This window comes from Carcharodon carcharias, chromosome 20 (genome assembly GCF_017639515.1).
Source record: "Carcharodon carcharias isolate sCarCar2 chromosome 20, sCarCar2.pri, whole genome shotgun sequence".
Taxonomy (NCBI): domain Eukaryota; kingdom Metazoa; phylum Chordata; class Chondrichthyes; order Lamniformes; family Lamnidae; genus Carcharodon; species Carcharodon carcharias.
Window position 1 is genome coordinate 21,110,331 of NC_054486.1, and position 20,912 is coordinate 21,131,242.

General features: G+C 44.9%; 1 protein-coding gene across 1 annotated transcript in view; it reads left to right on the forward strand.

The window, feature by feature from the left end:
- Window positions 1-20,912, forward strand: part of rgs6 (regulator of G protein signaling 6) — a 180,608-nt gene that overhangs the window by 155,752 nt on the left and 3,944 nt on the right. The window contains exons 13-15 of the mRNA XM_041214476.1: window positions 4,063-4,249; window positions 11,344-11,433; window positions 13,198-13,251. Of these exons, the coding sequence (XP_041070410.1) occupies window positions 4,063-4,249; window positions 11,344-11,433; window positions 13,198-13,251 (331 nt within the window). The remainder of the gene's footprint in view (window positions 1-4,062; window positions 4,250-11,343; window positions 11,434-13,197; window positions 13,252-20,912) is intronic.

Here is a 20,912-nt window from a genome sequence, read left to right on the forward strand (position 1 = left end):
CCATAGGAATCAATGTTAAACTATAGTTAGGTTCCCTTATCAGAGAAAACAAATATTACCTTATACCCTCTAAGTTGCAATATTTTACATTGCTAAATGGAATTAAAGGGACAGTAACAATGGGGATACAAAATTGGCTGAAGAATAGGAAGCAGAGAGCAATGGTCAATGGATATTTTTTTGGGCTGGAGGAAGGTTTATAGTGGAATTCCCCAGGGTCGGTATTGGGACCCTTGCTTTTCCTGATATATATGACCTAGATCATGATGTGCAGGGGAGAATTTCAAAGTTTGCGGATGCTGTAAAGCCTGGGAGTGTTGTAAACTGTGAGGAGGACCGTGTAGAACTTCAAAAGGACATAAACACATTGGTGGAGTGGGTAGATAGGTGGCAGATGAAGATCAATGTGGAGAAGTGTGAGGTGAAGCATTTTGGTAGGAAGAACATGAACAGACAATATAAAATAAGGGGTGAAATTTTAAATGGGGTGCAGGAGCAGAAAGACCTGGTTGTATATGTGCAAAGATCATTGAAGGTGGCAGGGCAAATGGTGAGAGCAGTTAATAAAGCAGAAAGTATCCTGTGCTTTATTAGTAGGGACATAGAGTACAAGGAAGGTATGCTGAATTTATATAAGACACTCATTGGACTTCAGCTGGAGTCTTGTGTGCAGTCCTGGATGCCACATTATAGGACGGACGTTAACACGTTGGAGAGAATGCAGAAGAGGTTAACAAGAATGGTTCCATGGATGAGAAACTTCAGTTATGAAGATAGATTGGAGGGGTTGAGACTGTCCTGCTTGAAGAGAAGAAGGCTAAGAGGAGATTTGATAGAGATGTTCAAAACCATGAGGGACTGGACAGAATAGATATGGAGAAGCTGTTCCTTCTAATAAAAGGATCAAGAACGAGAGCCACTGATTTAAAGTGATTTGCAAAAGAAACAAATGTGACGTGATTAAAACTTTCTTCACACAGCGAGTGGTTCAGGTCTGGAATGTACTGCCTGGAAGTGTGGTGGAGGCAGGCTCAGTCAAGGCATTCAAGAGGGCATTAGATGATTATTTGAATAGAAACAATGTGCAGGGGTATGGGGAAAAGACAGGGCAATGGCACTAGGTCATAATGCTCATTTGGAGAGCCGGTGCAGACATGATGGGCTGAATGGCCTCCTTCTGTGCCGTTAAAATTCTGTGATTCTGTAAGTTCCTGCATTGGAAAATGAAACAACATTTATATTTTTAAACTTATTTTAAAAGAGAAGTGTAACTATCTACTTAAAGTACCTTCTGCTCACTGCCGATCCTACTTCCTGAACTTCTCACTCCCTGATCCTCCTGATCGCTGCAGTTCCTTCCCCTCCCTTACCCTCTGAGTTGTGGCCTCTTCGCCCTCCCTGACCCACCCTCTTGTCAGAACTCCCACTTCCTGACTCATCCTCTCGCCAGTTCCCTCTCTGAGGCTTGCGTTCCTGTTCAAGATCCAGGCCCAATCTGAGCTGGAGCTCCGGTGTTATTGGAAGTGCACGTCCTTATGGCGCAGAAATGCCAAGCTGGAGCTGCTACAATCCTATTTTTTTCAAATGCTCTCACTCGCCACTTCCCTCTCCTGAATCCTCGCTGTGAGCGAGGGCTCGAGAGAAGAGCAACGAGGCAGGAGCACCTCATGCCCCCCTGTACAGCTGAGCCAGCTGTGGTGCCATGGACCTAGCTCTGCCTGCACTCTCTGGATGAACTATCACTCACAGCATTATTCAGAACTGATTAAAAGCAAAATACTGCGGATGCTGGAGATTGGAAATATACTGGAAATATACTGGAAAATTCAGCTGATCTGGTGAAAAGAGAAGCAGAGTTACCGCTTAGATTCCAATATTCTTCTTTGGAACTAAATACTGGTTGGAAAGTAAGATGCACTTGGGACTCCTGCAGTACCTACCTGGTCCTTATTGACTGCCTGGTGGTCACTTATTCCCTCTCTCCCTGAATACCCTTAAGCTGCGTAGTGACTACATCTGAATGTGCTATCCGTGGTGCTCCCAACCTCACGGATGCACCACAATGTCGCCAGTGCTGCTCAAGCTCCCAAACCCAGAGCTCGAGCTGCTGCAGTTGAAAATGCTTCCTGCACATATAGTTATCCAGGACATGGGAAGCATCCGGGAGTTCCCACATGGAACAGGATGTTTATTCCACAGGCCTAAGCTGCCCTGCCATGGCTCTATTTGTTAGACAATAACATTACTAAATCGCTACTACAGCTGCTCAAGAACCATCTCTTCTCTGATGTATTTTTATTTTATAATGAGGTTATGCCCTTATGTTTTTACGTTCAATATTGGAGCAGGGACCTCGAGCAAATTTTAGGGCCTTTGTTTGCATATGCAAAGGGCCTTACACCTGCTTCAGATATAGATGACAGTTCTTGTTTGTCCTTAAGTGATGTGGCAGTCGGTGCACTTCCAGCCCGATATATGCATGTGTTTCCTACCGGCTGTTTTGGGAATTTAGACTCGGTAGCTCCTGAAACATGGGAGCTTTATGGCTCAATTTCTAGGCCTCCATGTTCTAATAAATAATGATTTGTTTTCCCTCTTTTTTCATGATAATCCTGGGTCTTTGTGGCCAAACTGCCAAACAATGAAAAAAAAACCTTACATTTTCTTCTCAAAACCTTTCAGAATTTTATGAACATCCATTCAGCCTTCTCTATTCCATTGAAAACCCTTCAATTTTCAAGCTTTTCTTCATAACTATAACGCCTTACTCTTAGTATTATTGCCTGCATCATTGCCAAGGTTTTAATTCATCCTATATTAAGAATTGCATCCAGTACTGCAGTTGTAGTGTATATATCTGTACAAATTCAATATTACTTCTTTGCTTTTGTATTTAATGCTCCTGTATATAAAATCCAGAAACCATTTTTATTCCACTTTTTCTTGCACTCCTGTCACTAAAGTGAAATGTAACATAGGTGTGTGTGCAAAAGCAGCAATGGCGGATTGACCACCCGTCCGATTTTCCACTCCATTTGCATCCATTTTACAAAGCTCGATTTCATCCCATGTGCTCTTTATCCTAAAATGCACTACTTCACGTTTCTGTACAACGAACTGCGCCTGCCACCCATCTGCCTCTCTGCTGACCTGCCTGTGGCCAGCTGCATGTAGCAGATTACAGGAGGACGGGTGGCCAGGAGTTTGATGGCTTTGAGATGCTAAGAAAGGATGGGTTGGGTGAAGAAGTGGTGTGACAAGGGTTCAGAAGAACACATTATGTTAGTAAGAACAGTGAGGAAATGCAGGTGACAAAAGTGGGGATGAGGATAAACATGCGAGTGATGAAAGGAGGAAGAGCACGCGATAAAGAGGATAGTGCGGAAGAGGATGTGAGCATAAAGAGGAAGATGTAAGTTTGGAACTAAAAACAAAATTTTCAGAGTCGTAACAACCATTGAAGTACTGATAAACTTGATAGCCGAGATACAGCAGAATTTGGAGAGAGAAGGTAGAATCTAGCGATCAGTAAGCTTTCTTTTCTATCCTTCCCAGGGATGCAAAAGAGGCAATAGGCAAGTTTTTCTATATATAAAGCCAATATGTAAATTGTGGGTGAGAGAAGGTTGATCCTCAGACTATGAAAGGCCATAGTTTGTTCATGGACAGTTGGAAGTTGCAGTCCGTGAAACTAATCCAGATAATATGGAGGTACGGACACTCGGCTTTCAGTTATTACAGGTTTTCTGATTAAATATTCTGCTAATTCATTGCCTATCCTTTATATAATACATTTCCTCAGGAATATTTATTAATATCATCTAAATCTAATTATGTTTGTATATTACCAGCTCTCCATTAACTTTTTACTAAGTTAAATCAGGTATCAAATGGTAAGGCCAATGATTAAATCTGTTTAATCAATGACATGGATCTTTGGGAAATTAACATGTTGAAGTGATAATATCGCTTGTCTGTTATTGAAAGATTGGATTCATCAATTGCTTTAGATTAATATTCTTTGGCTCAGTTTTAATCCAAGTCCTTTCTTTCCCTCTGCAGGTTTTGGTTGGCAGCAGAGGATCTGAAGAAACGCCCCCTGCTGGAAGTCCCAGACAAGGTTCAAGAAACCTGGCAGGAGTTTCTTGCTCCAGGAGCACCCAGTGCCATCAACCTGGATTCCCATTCGTATGAGATAACCAGTCAGAATGTCAAGGATCCAGGAAGGTACACCTTTGAAGATGCACAGGTTTGTTCAGGTTTACGTTTTAGGTTTAATGGCACTAATGACAAAACAAACACAGGAGTATTTTTTTTAAGGCCACACAGCATGAGCTGGTTAGAAAACAAAAGCTGGTCGTGCCTGTTTAACATTGGACATTCAACCCCTCGAGCCTGTTCTGCTGTTCAATTAGTTAAGGGGGATAGTGGATGGGGAGGGGCACTCAGTGAGGTGATAAAGAGGCAGGGTAATCAGAAGGAGGGGCATGTAGGAGTGGGGTGATCAAGGAGGTGGAATGATGGGGCTGGGACACGTGGGCAGGGCACAGGGGTGAGCACCGTAGTGGCAGGATGATTAAGGGGTGGGGTGATCATGAGAGGGGGTTGCTCAAGGTGCGGGGTGCTCAGAGGATGAGTCACTCATGCCCTGCACACTATTATTAGTGTTGGCTCAGACAGTAAGTAATATTCATGCTGCAAGTTAATTGCTGTGCACTACTGAGCTATTCATTACCTGCAAATCTGTTTGGTGGGAAGGATGGAAATCAGGTGCAAAGATAAAAACAAAAAACTGCGGATGCTGGAAATCCAAAACAAAAACAGAATTACCTGGAAAAACTCAGCAGGTCTGGCAGCATCGGCGGAGAAGAAAACCCCTGCCTGTCCCTCTGTCCCCACCCCATCTTCCAATCCCAGCCCCGGCCGTGTATTCACTATACCCCCTGACCTTCCCCTCTCCGACGCTGAACGTTCAGTGCTCAGCAAAGGACTCAGTTTCATATCCTTACGCCCTCATCTCAATGAATTTTGGACTCGGCACGATGCTGAACTCTTCTTCCGCCGCCTTCGTCTCCGTGCTCATTTCTTTGGGCAGGAGTCCTCTCCCCATTCAACGGATCCTTTTACCCACCTCCAATATTCTCCCTCCACCTGGACCCCTCTCTCTGGATTCTTACCTTCTCTTGATCTTTTCATTGAGAACTGTCAGCGTGACTTTAGTCGTCTCAATTTCTCTGCTCCTCTCACCCATTCTAATCTGTCTCTCTCTGAACTCACTGCACTCTGTTCTCTCAGGTCCAACCCCAACATTGTCATCAAACCCGCTGACAAGGGTGATGCTGTTGTTGTCTGGCGCACTGACCTCTACCTCTCATGATCACCCCACCCCTTAATCATCCTGCCACTACGGTGCTCACCCCTGTGCCCTGCCCATGTGTCCCAGCCCCATCATTCCACCTCCTTGATCACCCCACTCCTACATGCCCCTCCTTCTGATTACCCTGCCTCTTTATCACCTCACTGAGTGCCCCTCCCCATCCGCTAGACTGAGCGTCAACTTTCAGACACTTCCTCCTACCTCTCCCTGGACCATGACTCCACCACTGAACATCAAGCCATTGTTTCCAGGACTGTCACTGACCTCATCTCCTCTGGAGATCTTCCTCTCATAGCTTCCAACCTGATAGTCGCCCAACCTCAGACGGCCCACTTCTACCTCCTACCCAAACTCCACAAACAGGACTGTCCCGGTAGACCGATCATATCAGCCTGTTCCTGCCCCATGGAACTCATTTCTCGTTATCTTGACTCCCTTCTCTCTCCCCTTGTCCAGTCCCTTCCCACCTACATCCGTGATTCCTCTGACACCTTACATCACATCAACAATTTCCAGTTCCCTGGCCCCAACAGCTTCCTCTTCACCATGCACATCCAATCCCTCTACACCTCCATCCCTCACCAAGATGGTCTTAGCTTCTTCCTCGAACAGAGGCCCGAACAATCCCCATCCACCACTACTCTCCTCCGTCTGGCTGAACTTGTTCTCACACTGAACAATTTCTCCTTTAACTCCTCTCACTTCCTCCAAATAAAAGGTGTGGCAATGGGTACCTGCATGGGCCCCAGATATGCCTGTCTCTTTATGGGGTATGTGGAACATTCCTTGTTCCAGTCCTACTCCGGCCCCTTCCCACAACTGTTTCTCCGGTACATCGATGATTACTTCGGTGCTGCTTCACGCTCTCATCGGGACTTGGAAAAATTTAGTAATTTTGCTTCCAATTTTCACCCCTCCATCATTTTCACATGGTCCATCTCTGACACTTCCCTTCCCTTCCTTGACTTCTCAGTCTCAATTTCTGGTGATAGACTGTCCACCAATATCCATTACGAGCCTACTGACTCCCACAACTACCTCGACTACAGCTCGTCACACCCCACTTCCTGTAAGGACTCCATCCCATTCTCTCAGTTCCTTTGCCTCCGTCGCATCTGTTCTGATGATTCTACCTTCAGATACAGTTCCTCTGACATGTCCTCCTTCTTCCTTAACCGAGGTTTTCCACCCACGGTCGTTGACAGGGCCTTCAACCATGTCCGGCCAATCTCCAGCGCATCCGCTCTCACGCCTTCTCCTCCCTCCCAGAAACATGATAGGGTCCCCCTTGTCCTCACTTATCACCCCACCAGCCTCCGCATTCAAAGGATCATCCTCCACCATTTCCGCTAACTCCAGCATGATGCCACCACCAAACGCATCTTCCCTTCACCCCCCTATCAGCATTTCATAGGGATCGCTCCCTCCGGGACACCCTGGTCCACTCCTCCATCACCCCCTACTCCTCAACCCCTACCTATGGCACCTCCCCATGCCCACGCAAAAGATGCAACACATGCCCCTTCACTTCCTCTCTCCTCACCTCCAAGGGCCCAAACACTCCTCTCAAGTGAAGCAGCATTTCACTTGCATTTCCCCCAACTTAGTCTACTGCATTTGTTGCTCCCAATGCGGCCTCCTCTTCATTGGAGAGACCAAACGTAAACTGGGCAACCGCTTTGCAGAACACCTGCGGTCTGTCTGTAAGAAAGACCCAAATCTCCCTGTCGCTTGCCATTTTAACACTCCACCATGCTCTCTTGCCCACATGTCTGTCCTTGGCTTGCTGCATTGTTCCAGTGAAGCCCAACGCAAACTGGAGGAATAGCACCTCATCTTCCGACTAGGCATTTTACAGCCTTCCAGACTGAATATTGAATTCAACAACTTTAGATCTTGAACTCCCTCCTCCTTCCCCACCCCCTTTCCATTTCTTTCCCCTTCCTTTTGTTTTTTTCCAATAATTTATATAGATTTTTTTTTCCCACCTGTTTCCATTGTTTTTAAATCTTGTATGCCCTGCTAGTCTTTCCACCCCACCCCCACTAGAGCTGTACCTTGAGTGGCCTGCCATCCATTCTTAATTAGCACATTCGTTTAGATAATATCACCACCTTCAACACCTCTTTGTTCCTTTGTCTGTGACATCTTTTGATTATCTGCTCCTATCACTGCTGGCTTGTCCCTACAACCACACCAGCCCCCCCACTTCTCTCCCCCCACCACCACCACCAAACCGCCCCCCCCACTCCCCCCCCAACCCCCCACCTTAAACCAGCTTATATTGCACACCTCTCCTAATATTCACTTAGTTCTGTTGAAGGGTCATGAGGACTCGAAACGTCAACTCTTCTCCGCCGATGCTGCCAGACCTGCTGAGTTTTTCCAGGTAATTCTGTTTTTGTTTTGGATATCAGGCACCCCTGGCACCACTTAAAGGTAGCTAGTACCTCTTAAGCAGGAGATGCCCTCTAGCTACAGAAGGAAGGAAATGCATCTGAACAGATGCCCCCTGATTCCACCACCTCCTCCCCATCAAATAGCCATGCAGCCAGTGAATTGTTCGATTAGCATTGTCTGGAGAGAGAGAATTCCCAGAGAAGTGAAGGATAAAATCTATTTGGTTACAGCCAAGGAACAAAAAAGGTGCAGTTACATTGCCTGGCATAGTCTATAGACCGCCAACTAGTGGGAAAGATGTAGAAAAACAAATTTGAAAAAGAAATTACAGAGAAGTGCGAGAATTATGGAATGCGGGGCGGGGGGGCTTTAATTATCCAAAGGTAGACTGGGGTAGTAATAGTGTAAAGGGCAGAGGGGGCAAGAGTTCCTAGAATGTGTTCAGCAGAATTTTCTGTAGCAGTATGTTTCCAACCCAAAGAGACAGTAGGTCCTGCTGGACCTGGTTTTTGGGGTAAGTCAAATGGATCAAGAGACAATAGGGGAACATTTAGGGAACAGTGATCATAATATCATAAGGTACATATTGGCTATGGAAATGGACAAGGAGTAGTCTCGTGTAAGAATAATTAACTGAGGGAAAGCCAACTTCAATAGCGTAAGAATGGATTAGATCAAGATAAATTGGAATCAAAGATTGGCAGGCAAAGCTGTAATGGGCTGCCTTTAAAGAAGAGAAAGCTCAAATACAGTCAAAGCATATTCACACTTAAGGGAAAGGAAGGGCAACGAAATCCAGAGCTCCCTGGTTGTTGAAAGAGAGAAAAATTAAGATGAAGTAGAAAAAATGTGCTTATGACATTTGTCAGGAGGATTACACAATTTGAGAACCAGGCTCAATATAAAAAATTCAGAGGGGAATTGAAGAAGCAAACCAGAGAAGCAAAGAGAGAGTATGAAAAGAGATTGACAGCTAACATAAAAGGGAATCTAGAAGTGTTTTTCAGGAATATAAATGGTGAAAGGGTGGTAAGAGAAGTGGGGCTGATTAGGGGCCAGAAAAGGGATTTAAGCATGGAGACAGGGGGCAAGCTGAGGTATGAAATGAATATGTTGCCTCTGTCTTTGCCAAGGAAGATGATGTTGCCCAGGTCATGGTGAAAGGAGGTAGTTCAGACACCTGAAGGGTTTAAAATTGATAAGAATGAGGTATTGGTTAGGCTGTCTGTACTTAAAGTTGATAAAGCAGTAGGACTAGATGAGATGCATCCAAGGATCCTGAAGGAAGTGAGATTGGAAACTGTGGAGACTGTTGTGGAGATAATTTTCCAATCTTCCTTAGACTCAGGTGCCAGAGGACTGGAGAATTGCAAATGTTGCACCCTTATTCAAAAAAGGGTGTAAAGATAGGGCCAGCAACTAAAGGCCAGTCAGTTTAACCTTGGTTGTGCAAAAGCATTAGAAATTATTATTTGGGACAAAATTAATAGCCGCTTGGGCAAATGTGCATTAATTAAGGAAAGCCAGCACAGATTTATTAAGGGCAATCATGCTTAACTAACTTGTTTGAGTTTTTTGATGAGGTAACAGGGAGTGTTGATGAGGGTGATGCTATTGATGAGGTGCATATGGATTTCCAAAAGGCATTTGATAAAGTACTGCACTGTGAGAAAAGTTAGAATTCATGGAATAAAAGAGAAAGTAGCAATGTGGATAGGCAATTGGCTGAGTGGCAGGAAGCAGTGTACCTTATTGCATGCCTTTTGGAAATCCAGGTATACTACATCTACTGGTTCCCCTTTACCAACACAATGAATAGCATCCTCAAAAAGCTCCAATAAATTTGTCAAACAGGATTTTCCTTTCATAAAACTGTGCTGACTTTGTCTAATTATGCTATGCTTTTCTAAGTGCCTTGTTAAGGCTTCCTAAATAATAGATTCCAGCACTTTCCTGACGACTGATGTCAGGCCAACTGAGCTGTAGTTCCATGTTGTCTCTCTCCCTCTTTTCTTGAATTGCGATGTTATATTTGCTAACTTGCAAACTGCTGCGAGCATTCCAGAATCTGGTTGACTGCCCCTTGTCCAAACTCTGTTAAAACCAGAAGTGGGAAGATTTGAGGTGGGTTGGGTTTCTGCTTCGCTTTTTTAACTCTTCAGCCTTTTTCCCAAACCAAAGCCGACCATTTTACATCCCCCTTCTCCCTGTGTTTCCAGGTAGGAAATAAGAGCAAAAAACCCCATGGTCTCAATAAACAATTCTTTTGTTCCATGCGCTCACCTCACCGCCAACCACCGCCCCCTCCCCTCCCCCCATCAACCCGTGCAGTAGCTCGAATGCAGGCCACTATTCCCACTGCATATGTGCCATTGAAGGATATCATATTGAAAATGAAATGTGTAAGAAGAGAAGAATAGGACCAATGTTGCATTCGATCTTAAGGTATTGCAATGATAATGTTGAGTTAGATGTTTGTTATTATTGTTCAGAATTCTATATATTGGTACTGTTGTATATTTACTCTGAATTAATAGAAGCATTCAAAGAGTTGGCATAAATATACATGTTAGTGTGGCCCTTCTTGAGACACCTGAAGCAATGATGATCTACCTGCTGCTGCTGAGACATAATTTCAATGCCATTTTTCACCTGTGAAAGACTTGATTGTTTCTTTAAACAATCTGTGACCCTTACTGACTGACTGTGCTTTATTCTCTGGGTTAATGTAATCTTGAGGTAACATTGAACATTGATTGTGATAAATTGCTTGGCAGAATATACAAGATGTCAAATATGTGTCCTAACGGTTAAAACAATGGGGAAAAGGCAGGGGGAGTGAGACTAGCTGAGTTGCTCTTGTGCAAAGCTGGCATGGACATGAAAGGCTAAAGGGCCTCCTCCTGTGCTATAACTATTCTATGGTCCTATCACAATGCCGGGCCACTTTATAGTTTATGCTGCTGTACCAGAGCTATTTATAAATGAAATGGTTTACTGACCAAAGAGATACAATACTGTTGCTCTATATTAAAACAGACTAACTGCTTACAGTCCATTGGTCTAAGCTCTGTTTGTAAGCATGACATGGGGAGAATTTTAATGCAGTAGGAACTCAGTTTAAATAGTTAAGCCAAGACATACTGCCCCGTTCCTGCTCAATTCCTGCCTACTGACACCTTATCTAGGTCCTTTTGTACGCAGCCAATGCATGGTAATCGGGGTCCTCTGATGTCATTCAGGCCCTCATAGCATTTTAATGACCCTTCCCCTCCCTCTGCTTCCCCTTGCCACCGACCCCCCCGGCCCCCCAATTTACCTTGGTGCTAGCAGGCAGCCATGACCACATAATTCTAAACTACATAAAGCTGGCCCGGTGCCCCCTTCCCCCAGCTTCCCCCAGCCCCAGGAACTAAAATGCCTCACAGATGTCACAGTGATAACGCCGAACAAGTTTGACTCTACTGTGGGTAGATGTTGTCAAATACCAAGAAATCCTAGATGGACGGTTATGTGATCAGTGATGGGGTGGAAGCAGTTTAAATCGCATTAATCTTGCCTTTCAGGAACACATCTATAAACTGATGAAAAGTGACAGTTATGCTCGCTTTCTGCGTTCCAATGGTTATCAGGAGCTTTTACAAGCTAAGAAGAAGGTATTGTCCAAGAATCCTATGCCTACTGACATTTGGAAGTAATATTTTGATCCTTATTTGTGATTACATCCTTTGATTTGCTGTCCAGTAAAGTTCATTTTTAGCTGACTGGTTAAATGCGCTGTGTTAATGTGTTACTAAGGCTCAAAGGCCAGAGGTCTCACATTTGATTCCCCACCAAGCCATCACAGCTGGAGCAGCTATTGGGTTGTCACAATGAGCCATGGAACCCGTAGGAAAGGAGTAAAACCAATCACTCCAAATTTAATGGCTGCATAGCACCCGAACTCTGTGCTGCCCTTCATGATCGAATTGTCCAAGAACAAATTAGAGCAGTCGGGATTGTGGGGAGATCGTGGCATTGTAGTAATGTTGCTAAAGTAGTATTCAGAGGTCTAGACTGGGGAAATGGTTTCAAATCCCACTACGGTAGTTGTTGGAATTTAAATTCGATTAATAAAATCTGGAATATATATTTAAAAAGCTATATTTAAAAGGCTGACTATGAGGTTGGTTGTTCACTATTGTCCATTAGGGAATAGAATATGCCATGCATACCTGTTTAGGCTTGCATGTGACTCCAGACCCACAGCAATGTGGTTGACTCTTAACTGCTCTCTGAAATAGCCTAGCAAGCCACTCAATTCAAGGGCAATTAAGGATGGGCAACAAATGCTGGCCTTGCCAGCAAAGCCCAACGCCCACATCCCATAAAGGAATAAAGGAAAAAAACCTGGGTGAAAGCATGAGAGCCTGTGGGACTGCACCTCAGCAAGAGTTGGGACAGTGGGGAACAAGAGGAAAAAACACTCATTTGGACAACGTAGAACCTGGTGGAATGTGTCCTCTGTGGTCCAAGCATGATCTGTGACACTGCAGAGGGCGCATTTTTAGCTGTGCTACTAGCTGGCTGGCTTTCAGGGATCATCCTTGATCTTCATCCCCAGAACTCCAACGTAGCCTCAGTGGGGGAGGCGACCCCTTAGGAGGTGCATGACCCAGGAGATCAGAAATGAAGGCAAAGCAACTGAGCAGCCTGGTAACAGGGCTCTGCCTGCCTGCCCCCTAAAAGCATCTAGAAATCAGAGCTGAACATTTAACTTTTGGGCCTGCAGAGCAAACTACAATTGAAAAGCATTTCAAGTTGCCTCATGAATGAGGCCATTAGGAATGATTAAGATCAGTAATTTTTAATAAGAAGCTTTAATCTCGTATTTTGTGCCTATGCTTCCCCTCCCTTAGTGAGGGTAACTTTTTTCCTGGGTGCCAAACATGTAGCCCAATTTCCAATTGGTTATTGTTCATGGGTGAGCATTGAGAGTCAGTGATAAGAGACTATTCAACTGCAGGAGACATCACAGCTGATCGCCATGCCCACACGTGCACTTCTAGCATGTGACTGGCTGGTGGTCAGGGAGAGAAACTAAGGCTCATTTTACCCTACTCAATTCATAGAAATGTTTCTTGTTATGATACAATGCATCCTCTTTATTCATGGTAGATTTTTTTTTTACTGCCCTTTGTTATTCCTGTCGGGCCAACAGGGATTTAAGCAATGTAAGCCCCTCATTTGAAACATCAATTGGTGTCCCTGCTCCATTGGAGCTGCCTGTATCTCAGGCTTAACTTCCCCTCCACTGATTATTTTTGTATCACATTTGCTACACATTATTCTGGTCTTCCTGTTGTGATTCTTTCTGCTTTGTTTTCTTCCCCACTCCCCACCACCGCCCCCACTCCCCACCACGGCCACCTCCCCTCAAGCCTGAAAATGAGCAGGGTCGCAGAACCTCGCTGGAAAAATTCACTCGCAGTGTGGTAAGTTAAGAGTTTCACAGCTCTGTTGACATAAAGTGTGTACTGATGGGCCCACAATCATCCTCTGAGCTTGGAAAAGCTTAATGATGTGTAAATAAGATGTAAATGGTATTCTTTGTAAAAAGCAATGCTTGATTAATGGCTTAGATGCTAGACATTCCACTCACTGTGGAACTTGGCCAGGCACAACTGTAATTACTGTGTCTTGTGTACACTGAATTAGGTAATCGCAGTCAGAGCTCTACATTGCAAGCTATAGGCAAATAGCACCATTGTCAAATAACCTGGCAGCACTCACTGTCTAGCTCCACACGTGAAGGATAACCACTTGGGAGAGCATTCCCAGTAATCATGGACTCTTAGAACCATTAGCACTTTTAGGAGAACATAATAATAGGAACTGGAACAAAAACAAAAATACCTGGAAAAATTCAGCAGGTCTGACAGCATCTGCAGAGAGGAACACAGTTAATGTTTCGAGTCCGTATAACTCTTCATCAGAACTAAAGAAAAATAGAAAAGAGGTGAAATATAAGCTGGTTTAAGGCAGGGTGGGGGGGGTGTTGGGGAGGGTGGGACAGGTAGAGCTGGATAGAGGTCCAATGATAGGTGGTGGAGATTGCCAAAAGATGTCATAGACAAAAGGACAAAGAGATGTTGACAGTGGTGATATTATCTAAGGAATGTGCAAATGGAGACATTAAGGGTAGGAAGCAGGACGAGCAAGGTACAGATAGCCCTAATTGAGGGGGGGGGGGATCGAAATAGGCTAAAAGGTAGAGATAAAACAATGGATGGAAATATATTTAAAAATAATGGAAATAGGTGTGAAAAGAAAAATATATATAAATTATTGGAAAATGGGGGATCGGAAAGGGGGTGGGGATGGAGGAGAGAGTTCATGATCTAAAGTTGTTGAACTCAATATTCAGTCCGGAAGGCTGTAAAGTACCTAGTCAGAAGATGAGGTGCTGTTCCTCCAGTTTGCATTGAGCTTCACTGGAACATTGCAGCAGGCCAAGGACAGACGTGGGCATGAGAGCAGGGTGGTGTGTTGAAATGGCAAGCGACAGGGAGGTCTGGGTCATGCTTGCGGTCAGACCTAAGGTGTTCCGCAAAGCAGTCACCCAGTCTGCGTTTGGTCTCTCCAATGTAGAGGAAATTGCATTGGGAGCAGCGAATGCAGTAGACTAAATTGAGGGAAGTGCAAGTGAAGTGCTGTTTCACTTGAAAAGAGTGTTTGGGCCCTTGGACGGTGAGGAGGGGGGAAGTAAAGGGGCAGGTGATGCACCTTCTGTGGTTGCATGGGGAGGTGCCATGGGAAGGGGTTGAGGTGTAGGGGGTGATGGGGGAGTGGACCAGGTGTCCCGGAGGGAACGATGCTTACGGAATGCCACCGGGGGGGTGAAGGGAATATGTTGTTTGCTGGTGGCATCATGCTGGAGTTGGCAGAAATAGCGGAGGATGATCTTTTGAATGCGGAGGCTGGTGGGTGATAAGTGAGGACAAGGGGGACCTTATCATGGTTCTGGGAGGGAGAGGAAGGTGTGAGGGCGGATGCATGGGAGATGGGCTGGACACGGTTGAGGGCCCTGTCAACCACCATGGGTGGAAAACCTCGTTTAAGGAAGAAGGAAGACGTCAGAAGAACTGTTTTTGAAAGTGGCATCATCAGAACAGATGCAACGGAGGCGAAGGAACTGAGAGAATGGGATGGAGTCCTTACAGGAAGTGGGGTGTGACGAGCTGTAGTCAAAGTAGCTGTGGGAGTTGGTAGGCTTGTAATGAATATTGGTGGACAGTCTATCACCAGAAATTGAGACTGAGAGGTCAAGAAAGGGAAGGGAAGTGTCAGTGATGGACTATGTGAAAATGATGGAGGGGTGAAAATTGGAAGCAAAATTACTAAATTTTTCCAAGTCCCGATGAGAGCATGAAGCAGCACCGAAGTAATCATTGATGTACCGGAGAAAGAGTTGTGGGAAGGGGCCGGAGTAGGACTGGAACAAGGAATGTTCCACATACCCCATAAAGAGACAGGCATATCTGGGGCCCATGCAGGTACCCATTGCCACACCTTTTATTTGGAGGAAGTGAGAGGAGTTAAAGGAGAAATTGTTCAGTGAGAGAACAAGTTCAGCCAGACGGAGGAGAGTAGTGGTGGATGGGGATTGTTCTGGCCTCTGTTCGAGGAAGAAGCGGAGAGCCCTTTGACCACTCTGGTGGGGGATGGAGGTGTAGAGGGATTGGATATCCATGGTGAAGAGGAGGCGGTTGGGGCCAGGGAACTGGAAATTGTTGATATGATGTAGGGCGTGAGAGGAATCGCGGGTGTAGGTGGGAAGAGACTGGACAAGGGGAGAGAGAATGGAGTCAAGATAGCAAGAAATGAGTTCTGTGGGGCAGGAACAGGCTGATATGATCGGTCTGCCAGGACAATCCTGTTTGTGGATTTTGGGGAGGGGGTAGAAGCGGGCCGTCTGAGGTTGGCAGACTATGAGGTTGGAAGCTGTGGAAGGAAGATTTCCAGAGGAGATGTGGTCAGTGACAGCCCTGGAAACAATGGATTGATGTTCAGTGCTGGAGTCATGGTCCAGGGAGAGGTAGGAGGAAGTGTCTGCGAGTTGACGCTCAGCCTCTGCGAGGTAGAGGTCAGTGTGCCAGACAACAACAGCACCACCCTTGTCAGCAGGTCTGATGATAATGTCAGGGTTGGACCTGAGAGAACGGAGTGCAAGTTCAGAAAGAGACAGGTTAGAGTGGGTGAGAGGAGCAGAGAAATTGAGACGACTGATGTCATGCCGACAGTTCTCAATGAAAAGATCAAGAGCAGGTAAAAATCCAGGAGGAGGGGTCCAGGTGGAGGGAAAATATTGGAGGCGGGTAAAGGATCCGTTGAACGGGGAGAGGACTCATGCCCAAAGGAGTGAGCCCGGAGAAGAAGGCGGCGAAAGAAGAGTTCAGTATCGTGCTGAGCCCGAAATTCATTGAGGTGAGGGCGTAAGGATATGAAACTGAGTCCTTTGCTGAGCACTGAACATGCAGCATCAGAGACGGGAAGGTCAGAGGGTATGGTGAATACACGGACAGGGCTGGGAATGGAAGACGGGATGGGGACATAGAGATGGGCAGGGGTGGAGGGTCCTGAATGGGCGTTGGAGTCGATGAATTGTTGGAGCTTGCATTGCTTTGCATCTGAAAGAAAGAGACAAAGTTTCTTGTTGAAGTGTTGGATGAGACAAATAATAAAATGAAACTGGGGGCAAGGACAGCTTAGAAATTGGGTGCGGCGGTGCTGTTAGAGGGAGAGGTCGATTGTGTTCATATGGTGGCGCATGGCACTGAGTGTGGATCTCAGGATGCAACGAGAACAGCAGTCCGAGGAGCATTGTATGTCCTGGAGATACCTGTAATCCTGGGTGGGTTCGAAACATGAGGGGTGGAACTTCAGTTGGAATCCACATGGGGTAAGTCAGAGATGGAGACAGTCACTGAGGAATGAAATATGCCTGTGAAAGTGAGTTTTAGTAAACACCTTGTCAAGCACCAAGAGAGAAATGGAAAGCAATGAAGGTGAACAGGGCAACAGAGAGAGGTGGAAATCCTGTCGGAAAGAAGAGCAATACTTCTTTAAGGTAGACATTCTTTGAAGAGAGGTGGCAGTCAAATTAAACACTAAGATAAAAGCAAAATACTGTGAATGCTGGAAATCTAGAACAAAAACAAAAATATCTGGAAACACTCAGCAGTTCTGATGAAGAGTCATTCGGACTCAAAACGTTAACTGTATCACTCTCCGCAGGTGCTGTCAGACCTGCTGAGTTTTTCCAGGTATTTTTGTTTTTGTTCTAGATTTCCAACATCTGCAGTATTTTGCTTTTATAATAGGAACTAGAGTAGGTTATGTGGCCCTTTGAGTCTGCTCCGCCATTCAATATAATCATGGCTGAACTTCCACTTCAACGCCAACTTCCTGGACTATTCCCATGTTCCATACGTCCCTTAGTACCCAAAAATATATCAACCTCTGTGGTGAAAGTGCTCAATGACTGAGCATCTACGGCTCTCTGAGGTAGAGGATTCCAAAAATTCACAACCCTTTGAGTGAAGAAATTTCTCCTCATCTCAGTCCTAAATGGCCAAATCCCTTATTCTGAGACTGTGACCCCATGCTCTAAATTCCCCAGCCAGGGGGAAACATTTCTCCACATCTACCCTGACGAGCCTTTTAAGAATTTTATATTTTTCAATTAGATCACCATTCTTCTAAACTCCAGGGAATATAGGCCAGTCCACTCAATCTCTTCTCACAGAACAATCCCCTCACCCCAACAACCTGTTTTCTTGCATTCCCTCTAGGGCAAGTATGTCTTTCCTTAAGTAAGGAGAGTAAAATTACACACAGCATTCCAGGTGTGGCCTCACCAATGCCCTATATAATTGTGGTGAGACATTTTTACTCTCACATCCCAATATTTTTGCAACAAAAACGAACATGCTAATTTGTCTTCCTCATTGCTTGCTGTACGTACATGTTAACTTTTCGCGATTCACGTACAAGAACACCCGGCAGTCTCTGGATGCAAACATTTTCCAGTCTCTTGTCATTCAAAATATATTCTGCTTTTTTTTTATTTTTCCAGCCCAAGTGGATTGACACTTCGCCACATTGTATTCTATCTGCCAAGGAAAGGAGAATAAAGAACTTTTAAAAAATTTTTTTTTGGAAAAATATACTTTATTCATAAAATATCTGAAAGAACATTACAAAACATTTCTAAATGGTCATCACAAAAAGTAGAATCAGATTCAACTTTTACACGTGGATCACAAGGTGCTTCAATACAATCAATGAATATTACAGTCATTTTAATATGGTCATTACAGACAGTCAGACAGTGTAATGGCATTGGAGTTATCAACATACATGATGTTGCACTCTGAGGTGCTTCAATACAATTACGATACATTTAGTATTTAAAACATACATTCATTGTAAACCGTATAACCCAAGGGGTCTATACAATTCCCAGCCCCTCGGTGCACTATGACAGAAAGGTCTTAGACAGCGAATCTTCCGCATTGCACCTTTGCGATGGCCAAGCACTCCTTAGAACGTAAGCCTGAACCTTAGAATGTGCCAGTCTGCAACACTCGGTCGGGGTCAACTCTTTGCACTGGGAGACCAACAAATTTCCGGCAGACCAAGGGCGTCTTTCACCGAGTCGGTGATCCTCCAGCTGCAGTTGATGTTTGTCTCGGTGTGTGTCCCTGGGAACAGCCCATAGGGTACAGAGTCCTGTGTCACAGCACTGCTTGAGATGAACCTCGACAAAAACCACTGCATCTCTCTCCAGACCTTCTTTGCAAAGGCACATTCCACAAGGAGTTGAACAATGGTCTCTTCCCCACCACAGCCACCTCGAGGGCAACGTGCAGAGGGGGTAAGACTCCTGGTATGTAGGAAGGATCTGACGGGGAGGGCCTTTCTCACCACCAGCCAAGTTACATCTTGGTGCTTGTTGGAAAGTTCTGGCGATGAGGCATTTTGCCAAACGTCTTTGACAGTCTGCTCGGGGAACCATCCGACAGGATCCACCATCTCCTTTTCTTGCAGGGCCTCTAGGACATTACGTGCCAACCACTGCCTGAGGGACTTGTGGTCAAAAATATTTCTCTGCATAGATTTTTCCACGAGGGACAGCTGGTACAATTGCACAAAGCCTATTACAATTCTATCTTTCCTCAATTCTGGTGAAGGGTCATTGACCTGAATTGCTTACTCTGGTTCTCTCCACAGGTGCTGCCTGGCCAGCTGAGTGTTTCCAGCACTTCTTCTGTTTTTATTTCAGATTACCAGCAGTGAAATCAAAAAAAGAAAAGAAATAAATTGGACTACTTAGGGCACAGGTGGTTAGTTTTTTCTGAAAAATGTAAATATTTTTATGATTGCATTTTGCACCAATGTAAATTGAACAGAAGATACACCCTTTAGACTTCTTCTGCTACTTACAAATCTTCAATTTCTATTCATTTTCTCTGGTTACTGCTTAATTCTCTTCCAGCATTCCATACCCACCGAATGCTTCCTTTCAGTTTCGGAAAAATTACTTCACAAAGACTCTCCCCAACACAAACATAAGTAGCTCAATAAAACAATCTAAACTGAGCAAGGAAAATAATCTACAAATGTCTCGTGAGAAAATGAGGGGAATGAATAAAGGATAGTGAAAATAAGCATTGCTGTGGATGTTGAACACAACAACAAGATATTCTTTCAATCCACACCAGTTAAGGGGCAGTCAAAGAAGAGATCTGAACTCTTAAGAACAGTAGCAGGGCTGAAAGTTTTTTAAAAAAATACAATATTGAATGTTTGCTTCATCCTGGGGAGGACCCCAGTAATATGTCCTCTATGTCAGGAATAATTCAAAACCAAAGACTTACTTCAATGAGATGGACATCTTAGACCAGTGGTGGGCGACCTGCTGCCCATGGGCCACATGTGGCCCATTAGGGTTCTGAGTGAGTCCCGTGAGAAATTTTGTTGGTCGTTGCCCACGCAAAGGGCTACCAGATTCCGCTGGTTTCTGAACACATAGCTTTTTCCTACCGGTGTTACTAAAGTGATACGCACACAAAGCAAGGGCACGTGAAGGTGAGGTGCATGCTGATTGCACACAACATTGACTGTGAGAGCTGTGCGCTTCCTCTGTGTCCAATCAAAGCACTGCTATAGTTCCATTGGCATGGCCCACAAGTTTTTATGGGTCACGGTTAGTGCGCATGCTCGATTTCAATCTCACGGCCCACTGAGATGAAGGAGGGTCACTCATGCGGCCCATTCACTAGCCTAGGTTGCCCATCACTGTCTTTGAGATTCTAAATATCACTCAGATTCCCACATTGAATGGTATCCCTCCTAGAATAATGAGACATGAGGGATCAGGTCAGCTACATGACAGAGTAGCACTCAAGGACTGAACATTGGTTCAAAAGCAGGCTAATGTGGTACCCATTTTCCTTTGAATGAGTACAGACAGCAATCAAATCGGCATTAACCCGCTATTACTTATTATTGGAAACAGTGTATTGAGGGATTAAATCCCAAGCTTACTTGGTAAGCCAACATATTCCATTGTGAATCATTGGCCATATGTTTAATCTAGATAAAGAAAATACAGCAGTATAATTTCAAAAGTGTTTGGACTGTGCTTCTCTGCACAGTCTCTTTCATCAAATAGTCAGTTTTCAGCTTTCCAGCCAAAAGGTAGGGCCTAGAAGTTTGTTTGCGCTGGCCTACCAGAATCAACTGAGTACAGAATGCAACCCCAATGCCTGAACAGGTAGGCCCAAGGAGAGAAAGCAAGGGGAAGGAGGAATACCAGAAAGCAAGGAAATTGGGGAGAAGGAGAGACCAGGGTGGGGAGGGGAACCAGGAGGAGAAAAGAAGTTTTGCACTGGGAAGGAGAATGGAGACCAGGAAGGAAACTAGGTGTGGGGAAGGAAGGTGATTGAGAGAGAAGGTGATGGTCTGTAGGACTGCAGTGAAGCCAGGGGAAGCCCTCCTGCTTCCACAGTCAAGAAAGTGTTTTTGACAGGTGATAGCCTCCAGTGATTCTATTGATGACTATTGGTTAAGCTGCATGTAAACTTGGTTT